The sequence below is a fragment of the Hyperoodon ampullatus genome (assembly GCF_949752795.1).
Source record: "Hyperoodon ampullatus genome assembly, chromosome: 11".
Classification (NCBI taxonomy): Eukaryota; Metazoa; Chordata; class Mammalia; order Artiodactyla; family Ziphiidae; genus Hyperoodon; species Hyperoodon ampullatus.
Window position 1 is genome coordinate 57,218,209 of NC_136924.1, and position 18,232 is coordinate 57,236,440.

General features: G+C 42.3%; 1 protein-coding gene across 3 annotated transcripts in view; it reads left to right on the top strand.

Moving 5' to 3' along the window:
- Positions 1–18,232, top strand: part of SCN8A (sodium voltage-gated channel alpha subunit 8) — a gene marked incomplete at both ends in the record, with an annotated part of 114,847 nt that overhangs the window by 32,169 nt on the left and 64,446 nt on the right. For all 3 annotated transcript variants that reach the window (XM_079715383.1, XM_079715384.1, XM_079715385.1), the window contains 5 exons: positions 9,848–10,069; positions 11,255–11,318; positions 13,061–13,202; positions 14,997–15,203; positions 16,060–16,353. In XM_079715383.1, coding sequence (XP_079571509.1) covers positions 9,848–10,069; positions 11,255–11,318; positions 13,061–13,202; positions 14,997–15,203; positions 16,060–16,353 — 929 coding nt within the window. The remainder of the gene's footprint in view (positions 1–9,847; positions 10,070–11,254; positions 11,319–13,060; positions 13,203–14,996; positions 15,204–16,059; positions 16,354–18,232) is intronic.

Genomic DNA, 18,232 nt, shown 5'->3' on the forward strand with positions numbered 1-18,232 from the left:
AGTTAACTAGTCCAGTGTTCCAGACAAATTTAAGAGCCTGAACTTTAATAATCACTGTCTATCACGTTCTGTTGCTGTCTGTTTCACTAGAGTAAGAACCAGTAGACATCTACTACATATATATTCAGAGACCATTCTCAAACATAAATCCCAGTGAAAGTTTATGCAGGTGCTGTTAAAAAAAAAGTCAAAGGTAAGATAAGATACGTCTAAACATGTGGGCAAACAAAAAAGTACAGAAACTTCATAAGAAAAAAAAAAAGGAATCCGTGGGTGGTTGAGAGGTAGTTGATTGACAGTCTCTCTAAATTTTTGCCTTTTTTTTTCTTGGTTCTGGTTGAGCTAGCTCAGTGGTTCTTAACCTTTTGAAGGTTTGGAATCCTTTTGAGAATCAGATGAAAGGTCACAGGCACCCCACACACACACACCAAAGCCCATCTGTGGCCCCCAGGTTGAGATCCATTGATTTAATTCAAATCCTTTCTACCAGGTAATAACTATTTTTCTAAAGACCAGTCTTGAAATCTGGAAGGAAAGATATTTTAGTTAGTCTGCTAACTAAAATATTGTTGGCAGAAATGTGGCAGAAGTCAAGACTACGTTGTTGCTGGTTCGACTTTGGTTATGTTCAGGAGTTTTTAGGGAAGACCTCCGAGAGGCCAGGCTTTCCACTGCAGTTTTGTAGAAACAGGGACATGAAGAACAGAGGCATCCTATTCCTGGCATCACGTGGCTCTTCTCCTTGTGGCTGAACCAAAAATAATTCCTCTTTTCCCCTTTTCAACACGTTATCTAGATATCAGATGCAGAGAGAGGGAAGCACAGAGGTAGAATCCCAGAGAGGGAAGACTTAGAACGTAGCTTACTGAGAACCTCAAGTTTCTCCATTTACAGATTTGGGCTATGAAGCGGGCCAGTAAATTATGGCCCTATTAAAAATGAATTCCGGGCTTCCCTGGTGGCGCAGTGGTTAAGAATCCACCTGTCAGTGCAGGGGACGTGGGTTCGAGCCCTGGTCCGGGAAGCTCCTACATGCCGCGGAGCAACTAAGCCCGTGCGCCACAACTACTGAGCCTGTGCTCTAGAACCCACAGGCCACAACTACTGAGCCCACGTGCCACAACTACTGAAGCCCGTGAGCCTAGAGCCCATGCTCCGCAATAAGAGAAGCCACCACAATGAGAAGCCCGTGCGCTGCAACAAAGAGGAGCCCCAGCTCGCCACAACTAGAGAAAGCCCGTGTGCAGCAACGAAGACCCAACCCAGCCAAAAATAAATAAATAAATAAATTTATTTTTTTTTAAAAAATGAATTCCTTGGGACTTCCCTGGTGGTACAGTGGCTAAGACTCGGTGCTCCCAGTGCAGGGGGCCTGAGTTTGATCCCTGGTCAGGGAACTAGATCCCACATGCCACAACTAAGAGTTTGCATGCCACAACTAAAAGATCCCGTGTGCTGCAACTAAGACCCAGTGCAGCCAAATAAATAAATATTTTTAAAAAATGAATTCCTTTATTTTTAGCAATGGTAGCTTACTCCTTATCAACCAGAGGCTGGGTGTCAGTTGGAGTATATTCTCCTTGGCAAAAAACTATAACCCTGACTTATCAAGGTTTAGTTCCTAGCCATTTCAAATCCGTTTGACAGAAAATTCAGCTCACTCTCTAGGCAGCTTCATGAAGCTTGTTGATGGCAGCCTAACCCTTAGGCAGGCCTTGTCGTATTTTTTTTTAAGACATCTGTACCACCAAATCTTTACTTTCATTTTTTCTTTGGTCTCTTTCCTCCTCTGGCCTCTTTTAAATATGATCCCATGTTTTCTGCTCACTTCCCCCAGCGTACTCCACAAGGCATCTGTCTCTTTATGTTCTTGTGATCTCAAAACTTCTCTTCCAGAATTAAATTGGAAAGCTGTGTTCTGCTCACTAACTAGGGCAGCAGATGCTGTCTCTGCTCCAGCTCTTAGCCTCTGTCTCTGTCTCTGCTGTATGATTAACTTCTGACCACAGCATTTCTGCAAGATAACTCTTGACTGATGTCACGTAATTTATCCTTATTACTTTAGTTTTATAGATATATATTCATGTCTAGTTTTATATTCTGTATTACAAATATATATTTATAAACACAGTGCCTGGCCCATAGTAGTCCTCCATAAATGATTTTAGCAGTAGCAATTATAAAGAAGAAACCTAAACCCAAAGAAAGGGTTTATATGAAGATTTAGACACCGGCTTCACAGTTTGAAATAGATTCCTGGATTCCTATTTCTAGAAGCACCCCCCAACTGAGATGGCTTTGGGAGGCTTTGGAAAATAACTTTAAGAGGTAATAAAGCCAATAATAGATCACTATCAGTGAGTGGTATAATTGATACTTGAATTAAAGTGTGACTTTTAATCCCAAGTCCTTTTGCTCCCCATTCTACTTGTAGAGGGCTATTGCCTTGTTCCTACCTGCCTGTTACCCAGGTCTCCTTCCCAGGTGGTAATACCAGTGTATGAGGCAGTAGACCTGGGCCCTCTCTTGACTGGAAATCTAAGTCATTTTGACTCCACAGTTATAGAGTTGGGCCATAGTTCCCTCTGAGTAAAAGCCATTGCTTTGGGTACTGAGTTTTCTCATAGGCCACTTCAGTGGAATTGTTGCTTTCTTTTGCCTTTTCCTGCTCCCAGTTTGATGATAGGCTTTTTTTTTTTTTAACATCTTTATTGGAGTATAATTACTTTACAATGGTGTGTTAGTTTCTGCTTTATAACAAAGTGTATCAGTTATACACGTTCCCATATCTCTTCCCTCTTGCGTCTCCCTCCCTCCCACCCTCCCTATCCCACCCCTCTAGGTGGTCACAAACCACCTAGCTGATGTCCCTGTGCTATGCAGCCGAAGCTGCCAAAAACAGGAGTGAGAGCAGCCGCAGAACTGATGTGGGACCTGCAGGTTCTCACAGAGCTCTTTATGAGAGTTTTCCCTTTCCTAGAGCACTCACCCTGCTCACCTGGCTGATGCCATCCTCTCTCTAAGCACCTTTGGTATTGATAGATACTCTGAATGTGTCAGGGCAGTCAGGACTCCCTGAAGATTGGAGAGTGCAGTGCATCAGTTAGCTCCAGCCTTTTATACAAGAGATACTTCGATTTAGAGCCTTCTTGTGGCTTAGAAAAGACTAAACTCACATCCTGACCCTTTTTATTTGCCAACTCAAGACCTGGATACCTATCATTCATGGTTTCCCTTCTGCTTCGGAGAACTCAGCTTGAAGAACAGTGCCATGCAAACTGTGCTAAAAGGGTCAGTTATAGGAAAAGACCCTTTTAATATTTTCTTTGGTCTGGAACTTGCTGGATTCAACTTGACATTGAAGTATTCTGTGGAGAATGTCATATGTCTTAAAACTTTGTTTTCACTTTGTGTTTATCTGGGTACCAAAATGAACTTCTAAGTGACTTTGTCAGAATTTTCATCTCCTGTGTGCTTTGGCCATGAGCCACAGGACTAACATGCCCCCAAGATAGGGTGGACATCTCAAAGAAGGTGTCTCAGGGTTTTCTTAGAGTGTGGCACTTAATGGTGTAAATAAAACTGGTTGGGAGGGCCTCGCTGCCAGTCCCTTTTCATTTCCATCATCATTTAAATGGCTCCCCAAAGCACTACTTCTGTTGGTCCTTTTGCTCTCTTTAGAGCTGCAATTTCTTGATTATTTTTCTCTTGGATTTGCTATTTCTCTGCTTTCCTTTCTGTTACCGTCTCTCTCTCTTTACCTGTGGGATCAGATAAGAAGCAGGAAAATGAGAGGCCCTTCTCCTTCCCACCCCAACATTCACAAAGAAGGTATTTTCTTTAAATGTGCCCGTTATGAATGTGGCAATTTCTGCTGCATTGTGAAGGGGGATAGAAAGTGTTTTAAGACTGTATTCAGAGTCATTGTTTCTTTTAAAATATTCTAGTGATTAATCCAGTTGCTTTTGTGTTTCTCCTTTTTCCACACTGTTTCCCAGGAAAGACAGCTGAAGTTTACCACAGTGGTCCTGAGTGGAGCAGCACTGGGAACTCACAGCGCCCCCTCCCAGCCCCACCTTTGAGAGCTAGTTTAGTTGTGGTCAGACTTTGATACGAATCTAGTCTTGAGTAAATAAATCAAGGGCCCCCCAAGACTCTCCCACATTACTCTTGATCTGAAGAACCTGCAAGAACTGTCACTGTGAGCACTGAATCTGCAGCAGGGAAGGTGACCTGGCATGACTGTACCCCAGGACTTGTCTGGACCGAGCCAGACTGTGGGACTGGGGAGTTGTTCTTCCCCCTGTTGTGAGAGCTGCTTGTTACTGCTGTTGAGGCCTGTTCTGATGTTCATTTTGTAGGAGGAGTAGCTCGTGTTGCTTCAAACCAGTTAGATTTCTCGACCTGAACCACAAACTAGGAAAGATAAATTGACTATTTATAACCTGGCATCAACATGGTGGAAGATCTTGAAATCAGCATGGCTGATTTCTCTAGACTTAGCACATAAGCAGGCTTTGTTCATTTGTTCAAGGGATTGCTGGGCGTTGGGAAAGGTGACAGGAGGTTCAGAGGTGCCTTTGGATATAGAGTGGAGTAAAATTCTGTGACAGCGGCTTCACCTGCTTCGCAAAATTTCTTAAGGGTTTCTCTGGTGGCGCAGTGGTTGAGAGTCCGCCTGCTGATGCAGGGGACACGGGTTCGTGCCCCGGTCTGGGAGGATCCCACGTGCCACGGAGTGGCTGGGCCCGTGAGCCATAGCCGCTGAGCCTGCGCGTCCGGAGCCTGTGCTCTGCAACGGGAGAGGCCACAGCAGTGAGAGGCCTGTGTACCGCAAAAAAAAAAAAAAAAAAAATTCTTAAGTGTCCGATCTGGTAGCTGACCTTTCTGTGCATCGGGTCCAGCTGTCTTTCCTTGTTCTGTAGTAAATCTATTAACTGCTTCTGCTCAGACACATCCCAGTGCTAGTCAACGTTAGCCTCTTCTTCTCGCTGTCCAATTTGCTGCCACGTGGCTTCTGTGTCACACTCTGTTGTGTAGAAGTCATATGAAGGAGCTTCCTGCTCTGTTTCGGATTATTAGTTTTCTTGCGCATTCTGGTATGCGGTGTTGTGAACCAGTCGAGGAGGTCAGACAGTTTATCCTCACAACCAGAACAGTGACGTTCTCCATTCTTGCACGCCTCAGGTCAGAAATTCTACTAGCAACTTCTTGGGTTTTTTTTTTTTGTTTTTTTTTTTTTTGCGGTACGCGGGCCTCTCACTGTTGTGGCCTCTCCCGTTGCGGAGCACAGGCTCCAGACGTGCAGGCTCAGCGGCCATGGCCCACGGGCCCAGCTGCTCCGCAGCATGTGGGATCTTCCCGGACCGGGGCACGAACCCGCGTCCCCTGCATCGGCAGGCGGACTCTCAACCACTGCGCCACCAGGGAAGCCCAACTTCTTACTTTTTTTGACCTGTGTTGCTTGTTGCTGGGGGAGCACTTTTGCTTGGCTGTTTACTAGTATGTGGCAGCTACTGCTGGCAAGACTATGAAGGTTGAGCTTAAGAAAAGCATTGATGGCGTCATTTCCATAAATTGGCATCAGTGTCTGCAAATATGGTCATTTGCAATTATCAACACGAATGGAAGGAAGAAGAGTCTTGGCTGAGGCCTGTGTATAATCCAGTAGCCATTTACATTTAATATTGCTGAGTAATTGTGTGCCTAACTTCACTTACAGATATTAAGTTACATCACCTTTCTTCTTCCTGTGCCTTCCTCTAATTTTCTCCTAACAATCTGGATGAGAATCTTAGAGAGTAAACTTTTTGGATGGCCACAGTGTTATTGAGTGATCATTTTTGCTTAATTAAGTTTTGTTCCTTTGAGACCCTGTGAAGTATAAGCGGCTGAATACAATTTCCAACTTAAGTCTCTACTTTAACCTTCTTGAAAGCTGAAAGAACTCCACAGAGGAGTTGATCTAAGCCTCAGACTTCAAAGGAAAACACTTGAAATTTTTTTTTTAGTTTTCTGGACTCATGTGTACAGATTTCTTCAGCAGTGGCATCTGGTTTATGGAGAAGAGATGTTGAACCAGCCGATTGTGAGTGTTCAGGTAGTGAGGAGTTCCATGTAGGGTTGGTGTATTATTTGAGCATCTCTGGTTGCAAGTAAAAAGATACAGGAGTACTTCAAGGAAACTAAGGGCTGGAATGCTTTGGGGCTTCTGGAAGCCAGTGAAACCAGAATCTAGAGCCAGAAAGCCCCAGACACCAGGGGGTACCTTGTCTTCATCTTTCTCTTCTCCATGCTCCTATTTCCTTTTTCTATCCCTTAGAAGGCTGTCTTGACTTCACAGACATATCCTAATATAATGATAGACTATGGCTACCATTTAGCTTCCAGATTTATATATCATCATTCCCACCACGTGAAAGGGCTACTGGAGTGTCTCTTGTCCCATTCTATATTCCTGGAGGACAGGATCTAGATTTAGGTCAGGTGTCCATCCTGACATCTAACTACTAAGAGAAGGTCACTTCCTACAAACAAGGCTGCTGGGAGCCCACCCTTATGGAACAGAAGATAGTTTGAGCTCATAGCCTGGAATTTTCTGTTGTATGGGCTTGGAACTGTCCAAAGATTTCCCAGCCCAGGAAAATCAGATTAGACTTATGCTAAAATTGTATGTTTTTAAAAATTAATTAATGTCACAAATACATTGTTTTGACTATTTTAAAGTTTTATCCTCTTGTTACTAATACAAATGACAGCTTATAGCTAATTTCTCAATTCATTAAAATAGAAGTAGAAAGGGCCTTGAACTATCATCCAGTATTCAGACAGGTGATTGTCTGAACCATTCAGGAGAGATGGCTATATAAGCTCTTCATAAAGAAGTCCAGGAAAATAAACTTTACAGCCATTCTTCAGTGACCTATTCAACTACTCTTTTTTTTTTTAATTTAGTTTTTATTGGCGTATAATTGAATTACAATGTTGTGCTAATTACTGCTGTACAGAAAAGTGACTCAGTTATACATATATATACCTTCTTTTTCATATTCTTTTCCGTTATGGTTTATCAACTACTCTTTTTTAAAAATCACTCTTTGACTTTGAAAGCAGAACTGTATAATTTTAGGAGCCTAGAATTGACTTATCGACCCAACATACACCTGCCTCAACCCAGCCAAATATAGTGAAGAATTTTTCTATTCCTTAGCAACTTATTGAAATGAGTTCCAGAACACTGGAACAATTTTTACTTCTTTATAGCTGCCTTTTATTCTATACCACCAATACCTTCTTACCTAGCTGTGTGATTATGATACAATTTTCCAGGACTTAGGAATAAAAGATTGAACTTCAGCTACTTAATCACGAACAAGTAAATATCTCTGCCCTATTTTTAAAGACTTTTAGAGGGACCTCCCTGGTGGTCCAGTGGTTAAGACTCTGCGCTTGCACTGAAGGGGGCATGGGTTTGATCCCTGGTCAGGGAACTAAGATCCCACATGCCACAAGGCACAGTTAAAAAGATTTAAAAAAGAAAAAACAAAAAAACAAAAAAACTTTTAGAGACGATTCTTCAGCTTCTCCTCCACTGCCCACTGCCGGTGCTCCTGTGTTTATCCATGTTCTGTGTATGAGAAAATGAGACTGGGAGGTGACCTTAAGTTTGTTCTGAAACACAGTGGGTCGTGAATAGTGGCTGAGCCAGGATCAGAATTCCTGCTTTCTGATTCCTGCCTTGTGCTCTTTCTGAACTGCCCTGTGAGGAGACAAGGAATCAGGCCAGAAATGCCTCATTCCTGGAGCCCAGGCAAGCTCTTCCTAATCCCTTCGGTGGCCACAGTGTCCATGGAAGGCCCACTCTGTGAGCAGACATAAGCCTTTGCACACTGACACGTCTCTACTGTCTAGCTCTTGGCTCTTTTTTCTTTAATTTCCCTTACATCCCTTTCAGGATATCTGTGTGAAAGAAAGCTTCTTATTCATTTACTCTTTCAATAAAGAACTTAAAAACATATTAAGTGTCTGCTTTGTGCCAGGGCTTGTGCTAGGTACAGCATCCATTACCACTATTGGACTCAACTTTGAAAATTCTAGGTAGTCATGTGCAAACTACAGCAAAAGAAGAGTCATGTCCACACTACCCATTAGATCACCATCGTATGTGGTTAGCCATGCAGTGTCATTATCCCATTATCCTGTCTCTTTGAGGAGGGCAACATATGTATAATAGTGATAGCTAACAAGTAGTAAGTACCGGGCACTGTACTTGGTATTTAACATTCATTATCTTATTTAAACCTCACAACAACCCAGCGAGGTTGATATTTTAAATACCTTTTACAAATGAGTAAACTAAGGTTCAGACAAAAATGGTTAACATTTGATTCATTTATTGTGTGCCAGGTGCTGTGTTAAGTGTTTGTATGAATCATGCTTAATCCTTGCAACAGCCCTATGATATTCTACTATAATTATCCCCATTTTAAAGATGAAAACACTGAGATCCAAGGAGGTTAGGTTTATTGCTCAGGTCATGTAAATAAGTTGTATAACTTGATTAAGATTAGTAATTATCTACCCAGACTCAGGATTAGAATTAGGATTAGGATTAGGATCAGAGCCAGGATTAGGATTTCTGTAGAATTTCAGTGTGATAGTCTTGTCTTCAGCAGTAGATTAGGGATAAGATCCCTCCTGAGGCCTGTGTGTCAAGGCTCTGTGTCTGCCTGCTGTCTGTCCTGGTGTTTCGGCACCCTGAGAGTGCTCCGTGCTTTCTTGGCCATGTTTTATGGTTAGCTGATGTGTGAGCATGCCCAGGAGAACCACATGTAGACTCAGTCTTGATCCAAAGATCACGAACCCACAGCCATACTTTTCTTTGCCTCCTATCACTGATCTCTCCCTGTGCAGTTAAGAAATCTGCCTGCAGATTCAAATTTGAGCCAGTGGCTTGCATTTAAACCGCCAATTCAAGTGGGTTATATGTTTTTTTAAACTTTTTCAAGTTTTTAATCTAGGACAGAAAAAAGGTATAGTATATGTGATGCAGAGAAGGTGTATTTTTTAGTGGAAAGACAAACCATAAATACTGGATTGATAATGATTAACCTTTTCAATACATTGGCATTTCCAGAGCTCTTGGGAAAACATTATTGTACCTTCTCACTTATTATTGGCTTTTAAACTTACCTGTAGCTCTCTTTCCAAACTGGAAGCCTCCTCAATTCCTGATTTTCTCTTTGTTTATTCAGCTATTATTTACTGAGTACCTTGTGGGCTAAGCCATGCAGATACACCTGTGAACAAGGCAGACATAATTAACTATAACCATGATAAATGCTACAGAGAAAGTAAAAGGTGCTATTAAAATAGTAGCAGTAGAGGAGGGAGAAGAGTTGTAAAGTCAGGGAAGGCTTTCTGGGGGAATTGCTCTTTAAGCGAGAGTGGAGGATGAATAGGAAACAGGCAGGAGGGACAAGAGAAGGGAAGGAAGCATTCCAGGCAGAGGGAACAGCATGTGTGGCAACACTGAGGCAAGTAAGACCTTGACTCACCTGAGTCGCTGAGAAGCCGTCAGAGACAGGGAAGTACTTCCGGGAAGGAAAGAGCCACATGCTGGAGAAGGGACTTTCTTTTTCAAAAAATATTGACTTAAAAATTGATGCCCCTGGAAGAATTGGTAATACCACTGCCCCACTGTTATTCCCATGGTATAAATGGTGAAGTGGCCATGCTTCATGGGTGGCCCAGTGGGGCGGACCAGGAGCCGTGGCGGAGGGGGGAGGCTGGGGGAGGTGGGGAGGGCTGTGGGATGACTCTGACTCCGGAGCTTCTCTCCCCTCAGGCCTGAAGACCATTGTGGGCGCCCTAATTCAGTCCGTGAAGAAGCTGTCGGATGTGATGATCCTGACGGTGTTCTGCCTGAGTGTCTTTGCCTTGATCGGACTGCAGCTCTTCATGGGAAACCTGCGGAACAAGTGTGTGGTGTGGCCCATAAACTTCAACGAGAGCTACCTTGAAAATGGCACCAAGGGCTTTGACTGGGAAGAGTACATCAACAATAAAAGTAGGTGGAGGCTTCCCTGGTGGCGCAGTGGTTGGGAGTCCACCTGCCGATGCAGGGGACACGGGTTCGTGCCCCGGTCCGGGAGGATCCCACATGCCGCGGAGCGGCTGGGCCCGTGAGCCATGGCCGCTGGGCCTGCGCGTCCGGAGCCTGTGCTCCGCAACGGGAGAGGCCACAACAGTGAGAGGCCGCATACCGCAAAAAAAAAAAAAAAAAAGTAGGTGGCCCCGCCTCTGCAAGTGGGGAAGAAAGTCTTCCAGAAAGGAAGGCCGGGACTGCTGGAAGGAGCCTTGGGAACTTACTCCCTTCCCTTGAGGTCGGATGATGTTCAGAAGCTCTCAAATATCAGCCCTCTCTTCCTCACTCTCTTTTCTCTCCCTTTAAAAGCAAAAATGAAACTTTAGATCTTTTTCACATGTACCCCTAAACTTTTGCTTTGAAAATCAGGCTTAGAAACTTGATAAAAATCCTCTTTTCCCTGAGATATTTAAACATTTAGTTTATAGAGTATACCTAGTAAGGTTTCTGAATACTACTTAGACCTTAGGAATCAACCTGGTCTAGGGAGTCGAGTAATCTCTAAGTAATCATTTGATCCTATTTCAGTTAAGGAGTTTTAACAAGTTCATTTCAGGAACCAAGGCACTTGGGTCTTACCCTTAGGAATATTTGGTATAGTAGTACTTCTGTAAAACAATGGGGGAAAGTTAGCAGTATCCCCGTTAGTCACTCCTGAGGAATAAAGGCAGTTAGTACCTACAAGAAAGTGTTGCAAAGGGGATTTCAGGGACACCTGCCTTCTAATTTAAAATAGGTCATGGTAACTAGCGATCAGTTTATCTTTGGTAGAGAGAAGTTATAAAGATAGAAGAGTAAAGTGGTGTAAAGGGGTAAAGAACTCAGAAACCTCTTTTTTAGACCCTTTGATTCAAGTGCTAGAACGTGGCACACAGATCTGAAGTACGAGTAGAAGTCAGGTGTCTGTGAAAAGAACATTGCACTAAAGGCTACACAGCAGCACTTTTCATTGTTAAATATATATAGGAAAATAGTTAATGGGAAAGAATTCTTATCAGGTTTCACTGCTGTCAGAAAAGATTTATATGAGCAAAAATCAATAACTGTTTATTCTCTCATTCACTGAAATCTGCCTTATTCATTGCCTGCCTCTTCAAACTTTTCTAGCAAATTTTTACACAGTTCCTGGCATGCTGGAACCTTTACTCTGTGGGAACAGTTCTGATGCTGGGTAAGTAGCTCACCTAATTTTATTCTCCTCCCTTAAAATAATTTGTCAGACAGAAATGGACAATATGTTCTCTTTCTTTGTGCTCGTATAGTGGATCCTTAGTGGGCCCGATGTATTGGGTGACTCAGATTTTCTTTCTGTTTTATATTTGTCCGTCCAAAGTTGACATTTCACTAGTAGGTGAAGGTGTCCATAGTCTCAAGCCAAAATTAAAGATGTAAAAGGCTAAAGACAGAATCTGTAACATCAGATATCTTGCCTGTCTCTTGAAGACTCTCCTCATTCTATCCTAACACAATTAATAAGATATCGAATAAGGACACCGTCTTCATGATAGGTTAGCACCCAAGGTTGACCCAGAATATGCCAGGCCTGACAACGTGGGGGAGGGAAAAGAGTTGCAATGTAATATCTTTTCCCCTTTTTATATTGTGGCAAAATACACGTAGCATAAAATTTGGTCTCTTAACCATTTCTGCATGTACAGTTCAGTGGTATTAAGTATGCTGATGTTGTTATGCAACCATCACCACCATGCATCTCCAGAACTCTTCATCTTCCTACAGTGAAACTCTGTACCCAATAACTCCCCATTCTCCCCTCCACTCAGCCCCTGGTGACCACCATTCTACTTTCTGTCTCTATGATTTTGACCAGTCTAAGTACCTTACTTAAGTAGAATAATACAGTAGTTGTCTTTCTGCAACTGGCTTATTTCACTTAGCATAGTGTCCTCAGGGTTCATCCATGTTATAGTATATGTCAGAATTTCCTTCCTTTTTAAGGCTGAATAATATTCCATTGTATGTATATATCACATTTTGTTTATCCATTCATCTGTCAGTAGACACTTGGGTTGTTTCCACATTTTAGCTGCTATGAACATGAGTGTACAGCAACAAAGTTTAGTCCTGATTCTGCTACTTCTAGACTTTTGGCAAGCCATTTAACTTATGTGAGCCTCAGTTTCTTCATCTAAAAATGGATTTAATCATGTTCTCACCTTCTCAAAGGGTTATGTAAGGATCCAGTTACATAACATATGTGAAAGTGCTTTGTAAACAGGACTATATAAATGTAGGGTGTAGTGTCATTATTTAGAGTATATTGGTAAATACAGGAATTGGTGTTTTAAGATGACATGACGACTAGAAGTTCATTTAATTTCTGTATTGAAGTAGATACTAGAAATTACACTGAAATAAATATCAGGCGGGTCTTAAAGCAGAAGAACTGTTATAATCAAGGTCACTGAAATCCCCAGTATGACATGCTTGTCACAATGGGTGTTAAGAGAATCGAGATGATTAAGAGGAGCTTCTAGCCATTTGTCATTTCGGATAGCAGCTAAGTTAAATTTGGTTGGATTGCACATTGATATGAATCTAGGACAGTGATTCTCAAATTTTGGCATGCATAAGAATCATCTGACACGCCCCTTAAAAATACAGATTCATGGATCCCATATCCAGAGCTTTTATTCCTAGGTCTTGGGTAGGTCATAGGAATCAACGTTTTTCAGGTGATTCTGATCCTAGACTGTCCCTATGACAACATTTTTTGAAAAATTTACCTTGCTACTTTGTTTCTTTCCTCTTTTTCTTTTTTTAAATTCCTGTTTGTTGACCTGTAATAAATAACCATCTATATATTTATTATCTCCAAGGTCATAGAGATGCCTTACAGCTGACGACTGGGTAGGATTACATTGAAAAGCCCTTTGTTTCCCTTTCTTTCCTCAGGCAATGCCCAGAGGGATACCAGTGTATGAAAGCAGGAAGGAACCCCAACTATGGTTACACAAGCTTTGACACTTTTAGCTGGGCCTTCTTGGCATTGTTTCGCCTTATGACCCAGGACTACTGGGAAAACTTGTATCAATTAGTAAGTAATACCTCTTTTTCGAGTACTACCTCTTTTTCTTTGGTGATAGAATTTACATGAGGATATGTGGGGTTGGGGACATTCTGTGTGAGAGACCTTTGGTGAAGACGTTATATAGGGTCTTAGGATGGTATTTCTCAGAGTCAGTGGGTTTACAAAAGTAAGTGAATTCTCCCAGCTCTTGGCCCGGTTCTTTTTTTTTTTTTTTTTTTTTTTTTTTTTTGTGTGGTACGCGGGCCTCTCACTGCTGTGGCCTCTCCAGTTGCAGAGCACAGGCTCCGGACGCGCAGGCTCAGCGGCCATGGCTCACGGGCCCAGCTGCTCCGCAGCATGTGGGATCTTCCCGGACCGGGACACGAACCTGTGTCTCCTGCATCGGCAGGCAGGCTTTCAACCACTGCGCCACCAGGGAAGCCCTTGGCCCGGTTCTTTAATGCTCATCATGTATAGCTGTAGCGGTTCACAGACTTGAGAGCCTCTTGCCTGGCCTGGGAATCTGCCTTCTCTACCTACTTCCTATCATTTCACCAGACCATCTTCAGTATTTCTCCTTTTGGATTTTTCGGCTTAGGTCATCTTTTTAAGAAATATTAAACACATTGTGCAAGGCACTATGCTAGACATTATAAAGATGAGATTTTATCCACAGAGATCTTGGAGCCTAAATATGTCAATGTTTTGAAATTTGTAACACATTTGTATTTGTTCAAGAATGTTGTGACAGATTTTTTTAAAAAGGTCACTACTATTCTATTGGGCTGCTTTGGTGACTCTGGGCAAGTCATTTAATTTTGCTGGTTGTGGTGGAGAAGTTAGTGTAGGTGACTGCTGAGGGTCTTCCAGTTTAGAGATTCTCTGATGATCCATTGTTTTCCATTTGACTCTAGCATTTGGTAATGCAAATTAGTTTGAGGATAAGAAATGTGTTCCCCTCAGGCATGAAGGAAGCTCTTTAAGGGAAGTTTCTTATTCGTATCTCCTAGAATTCTTCCTTTCTGTTGTACAGCCTAGTATTCCCTCAGGATTGAATCTTTCCCATGAAATATTTGTGACTTATGCTAAGTTTCAATTTGTGGTTGAGAAGAACAAAAATGAAAACTAAGTAATAGTGGGTCCTGTGTACATAACCTAAAACACAATTGTTCTTTGATGTCTATTTGCTTGCTCAGGGAATACTCAGTAGTCCTTGAGTATTCCCCAAGGAATCCTCTTGGGATCCTCCTTCCTGTTTTCTTTTCCCTCCACTATCCTTTATGTCATATCCCTCTTTAAAAACTCATCCTATTGCAACAGGCTAAGGAAGGATGTCCCTCAAGATAGGGACTTCCTATGACTTGGACCTGATCCCAGAGATGGAATTTGTCTGTTAATGCTTTTTGAGGACCAGTAGATAAATGAGCTGAGGTCTTGTATTCATTTCTTCAGACTTGTTTTAGAACGAGCTGACAAAGTCAAATGTAATTCTTAGCCCAGAGCGATTTTTCCTTTTAAAAAAAATTAAGCATTTTTCTACAAAAGGAGTATATTAAGAGTATTTGGAAATGGAAGAGGACTTTTTTGTCATAATGAATGGGACGTACTACCAACATTTACTGTGAGTTGAGGGTAGGGAGGCCATTTGGCCGTTGGGGATGCTAAGTGTTGTGCAGTGTGAAGTACCACACAGTGAAGTACTGTCCTGTTCTAAATGCAGTAGTGCCCCTGAAGAGGAACACCAGCCCATGAGTAGTTTTCAGCCTGATTCGTTTGATGCAAGCGACTCAGAAAGTGGTCTTTGTCTCTTTGTCTTTACAGACCTTAAGAGCAGCTGGGAAAACGTACATGATCTTCTTCGTCTTGGTCATCTTTGTGGGTTCTTTCTACCTGGTGAACTTGATCTTGGCTGTGGTGGCCATGGCTTATGAAGAACAGAATCAGGCAACACTGGAGGAAGCAGAGCAGAAAGAGGCTGAATTCAAAGCAATGTTGGAGCAACTTAAGAAGCAACAGGAAGAGGCACAGGTTGGTGACCAATTCTTTGCTATGGTCCTTCCTGCCAGATCACAGTGACTAAGGCCCCACCTGATTGCCATTCCAATTGATCTTTTTAGGCATCAGTCACTGTCAAATAGAAGTCACTGATCTGATTAAAATAACCCAAGTAACAACTGCAGATGGTCAGTCCAATTATTCCATTTGTCTTAATGGCCAAATTGTTTGTGAATAGGAACTTGTTGAATTTCTCAACTGTTCAGTGTACAACTGCTTTGCTGGCTGGAGAGAAAAAAAAGTGACCAGAGCAATGTATATAATGCTTCATATAAGCACAGCCTTTTTGTTGAGAAAAACATTAGGATCCCCTTCAGAGATTCTCTGTGGTCATAATAAGTCTTGAAAAGAAGATACAGGTAAAATATTAAAGTAAAATTTGAAAAACAAACTTGTGATTCCACCAACACCCTAACAGTTTACTTTTTAATCTTTATTCAAATATACATGTATTTTTACATTGTTGGACCCATAATGTATAGTATAGTTTCTTAGCATTGATTTTCAGAGTTGTCCAAAAAAAGGATCATTTGGTACCAAGGTGGCAGCCACGTCTTGTCTGAGATACTCAAGAGAATAAATCCCAGAGTTCTCACCATGCCGTTCTGCTCTGATTATGCAAGGCTGTGTGCCACGATACAAATTCAGCAAGGAAAAAGAGATACCAGGCCCCAGCCACAGTCTCCTCTGATGGGCTGGTTTTCCTTCCTCCTCTTTTCCCTTTTTCCCCTATCTGTGGGAAAGGAAGTGATCCGTACTAATTGCTTGGCTTTGGGCGGCTCCAGTTAATTGCTTCTGATCTGCTCTGTTGCTGTGGCTCCTTTCGTAGGCGGCGGCAATGGCCACTTCAGCAGGAACTGTCTCAGAAGATGCCATAGAGGAAGAAGGTGAAGAAGGGGCGGGCTCTCCCCGGAGCTCATCTGAAATCTCTAAGCTCAGTTCCAAGAGTGCCAAAGAGAGACGTAACAGGAGAAAGAAGAGGAAACAAAAGGAGCTCTCTGAAGGAGAAGAGAAAGGGGATCCCGAGAAGGTGTTCAAGTCAGAGTCAGAAGATGGTATGAGGAGGAAGGGCTTTCGGCTACCAGACAACAGAATTGGGAGGAAATTTTCCATCATGAATCAGGTAAACTCTTTGCGCCGGGTCAAATAAGCCTAAGAAATTTTGGTTTTCCTAATCTCACTTGATTCTCATATTCCCCTTTGGGTTTATGTTTTCCACACCCAGCCCCGCATCTCAGGCCTACCTCTCCATACTTCCATGTTGTTTTCCTTTAGGAGGAAGTGTTACTCGCGTATTAGGGCTGCCCTGTGCTCTAATCCTGCCCTCCCTTCTCTGCTCTAAAGCTAGCCCTAGGACAACCTGGTCACCTTTGGCAAACTTACCATAGCAGTAAAGTCTGTGTCACAACCAGCAAGCCTTATGTTCTAAAACATCATGAAGAACTTTTCTCCTCTTAGCCTCTGAACTTCAGAATTTAGATCAAATACCTCTTCTTAAGAGTTTCATACAATTTTAGGTTAAAAAAAAAAGTCATGAAACTCTTTAGATCACCTTATTTGAGTGTGGCAAGTTCTAGTACTTAATTATTCTAGATATATAGTGTCATGCTGATAAATTAGCCTATGATATATTAAAAGCCTCCAGTTTTACCCAACTTTGATAAATCAGGAAACTAAGAGAAAGAGAAGGGAGAGGACTTATTGATTATTATTGAGCATTGTATTACTATAAATTTCATCACATACTAGGTATTTTTGGATTTTAGAGAACACCACCAAAATCCAATTCTTAAGCCATTTAATTCCCCCATTTTTTTTTTTTTATTTATTTTTGGCTGCATTGGGTCTTCATCGCTGCATGCAGGCTTTCTCTCGTTTCGGTGAGGGGGGCTACTCTTCGTTGCGGTGTGCGGGCTTCTCATTGCGGTGGCTTCTTTTGTTGCGGAGCACAGGCTCTAGGCACGCGGGCTTCAGTAGTTTTGGCATGCAGGCTCTAGAGCGCAGGCTCAGTAGTTGTGGTGCACGGGCTTAGTTGCTCTGCGGCATGTGGGATCTTCCTGGACCAGGGCTCAAACCCGTGTCCCCTGCATTGGCAGGCGGATTCTTAACCACTGCGCCATCAGGGAAGCCCTAATTCCCCATTTTAAAGAAAGTTTTGTAAGGTATAGAATAGATTACAGTTCCTGGTTATGGCAGTGTATTCAGTGTCTTTTCTTGTTTCCCAGAGATGATTGATTGTGCCTCTCCCTTAATCTCTCACCTCCCAGCTCAGTCTTTTGCTAGTCTAGTTCATTTTATCACAGCAGAATCTCTAATGTCCATCCCCTTCTTTTTTTTCTTATTAATCCTATTTTAGTTCAGACTTTGTGTTACTTTGTTCTACTGCAGTTATCCATTGCAGCTTCATTCACTCTTGTCTGTCTCTCTCTCCTTTATGTTTTATGTATTGTCAGCAGATCACTTCCTAAAACATATCTCTCATTATTCATCACCAAGCATTTATGGAGTGCCTACTGTGTGTCAAGGATTGTGCTAGGTCCTAGAGATTAAAAGGTGGTTAGAACACCATCCCTACCCTAGGGAGCTTACAGTGTAATGGGGCAACCAGATACATTGAAAAAATTATTTGTGTAATAGCATTGATGATATTATTCCATAATTGAGATACACTGGGGTGTTTTGGAGGGCACAGATCTATCCCAACCTGGAGGTTCAGCAAAGATTTTCTGGGGAAGATCAATGAAGGATAAACAGGAGTTAGTCAAGTAACGTACGTGTGTGTTGGTGAGGGAGCAGTAAGACGGAAGAAAGGACATTCCAGGTTTGGAGGAAAAGTATGTTCCAGTTTGGACATCCCAAGTTTGAATTGTTTGTTGGGAAACCAGGTAGACACATGGATAGTCAAATGATAGCTCAGGGAAGAGGTCCTGAGCTGACGGGTGGGGATTGAAACCATGAGACTGGATGAGATGACTCGGAGAGGTTGTGTCAGGTGGAAGAAC